The 961-nt window shown below is 55.9% G+C and overlaps 1 protein-coding gene across 1 annotated transcript in view; it reads left to right on the top strand.

Annotated features, from left to right (window-relative positions):
- Positions 1-7: 7 nt before the first annotated feature.
- The window catches only part of POLG (polymerase (DNA directed), gamma), a gene marked incomplete at its 5' end in the record, with an annotated part of 9,219 nt that continues 8,265 nt past the window's right edge, over positions 8-961 (top strand). The window contains 3 exon segments of the mRNA XM_010011150.1: positions 8-55; positions 464-631; positions 879-958. Coding sequence (XP_010009452.1) covers positions 8-55; positions 464-631; positions 879-958 — 296 coding nt within the window.

Genomic DNA, 961 nt, shown 5'->3' with positions numbered 1-961 from the left:
GGGGCACAATGTGGCCTTTGACCGGGCGTTCATCAAGGAGCAGTACCTCATCCAGGTAACCCTGATGTTTAGCTGCAGCTCGTTACCCAGGTGATTGTTTGCATTGGGTCCTCGGGGTTATTTTGTTCTGCAACAGATACCCCAGGGTTGTGCTTGCCTTGTCCTGCAGAACAGGCTGAAGTTGGGTCCTCTTACAGGGAGATACTGTTGCACCCCATAAGGTTGCTGGAGGCTGCAGGCTTGCAGATGGGGATATGGCAGGAGCCTTTCTGGAGCTGACAGCCTGCACTGGGGGTGCTCTTGGCTGTCAAAAGAGGGGTGCCTTGATGAAGAGCTTTGAAAGCAGAGATTTGCAGCTCTGTAACACAGATGTTGCTGGCAGCTGCAGGACGTTTGGCAGCACGTTTCTCTTCCAGCATCTCCCAAACCATCTCTCTTTCTTCTCTTCCCGGTGCGTTCCCAGGGCTCCCGAGTGCGCTTCCTGGACACCATGAGCATGCACATGGCCATCTCAGGGCTGACGGGCTTCCAGCGCAGCCTCTGGATGGCCGCCAAGCACGGCAAGAGGAAGGGACTGCAGCAGGTCAAGCAGCACATCAAGAAAACACGCAGCAAAATAGAGGGGCCAACTGTGAGTAAGGGAGCTGAGCTGCTGGCAGAGGGTGGCAGGGGGCTGTTTGATCCTGTAACGGGACCTTCTGCTCCTGTACTGGCAAAGTAGGAGCTGTTGGAGCAGCTCTGCTGGGTGAAGCTCTCCCAGCGCATTCCAGATGAGGAAATCTTGGTTTAAAACCAGGCAGCAGCAACAGCAGCTTCCTTTGCCTCTCCTGATCTTGTCTGATCCTTGTCCTGCGCTGCCTGACCCCCATTGTTCACAGATCACTTCGTGGGACTGGGTGCACGTCAGCAGCATCAACAACCTGGCAGATGTGCATGCCCTCTATCTCGGGGGGGAGCCGCG

Source organism: Nestor notabilis, unplaced genomic scaffold, assembly GCF_000696875.1.
Source record: "Nestor notabilis isolate BGI_N333 unplaced genomic scaffold, ASM69687v1 scaffold8933, whole genome shotgun sequence".
NCBI lineage: Eukaryota > Metazoa > Chordata > Aves > Psittaciformes > Psittacidae > Nestor > Nestor notabilis.
Note: the sequence above shows the minus strand (reverse complement) of the source record. Positions and strands in the feature narration are given on the sequence as shown.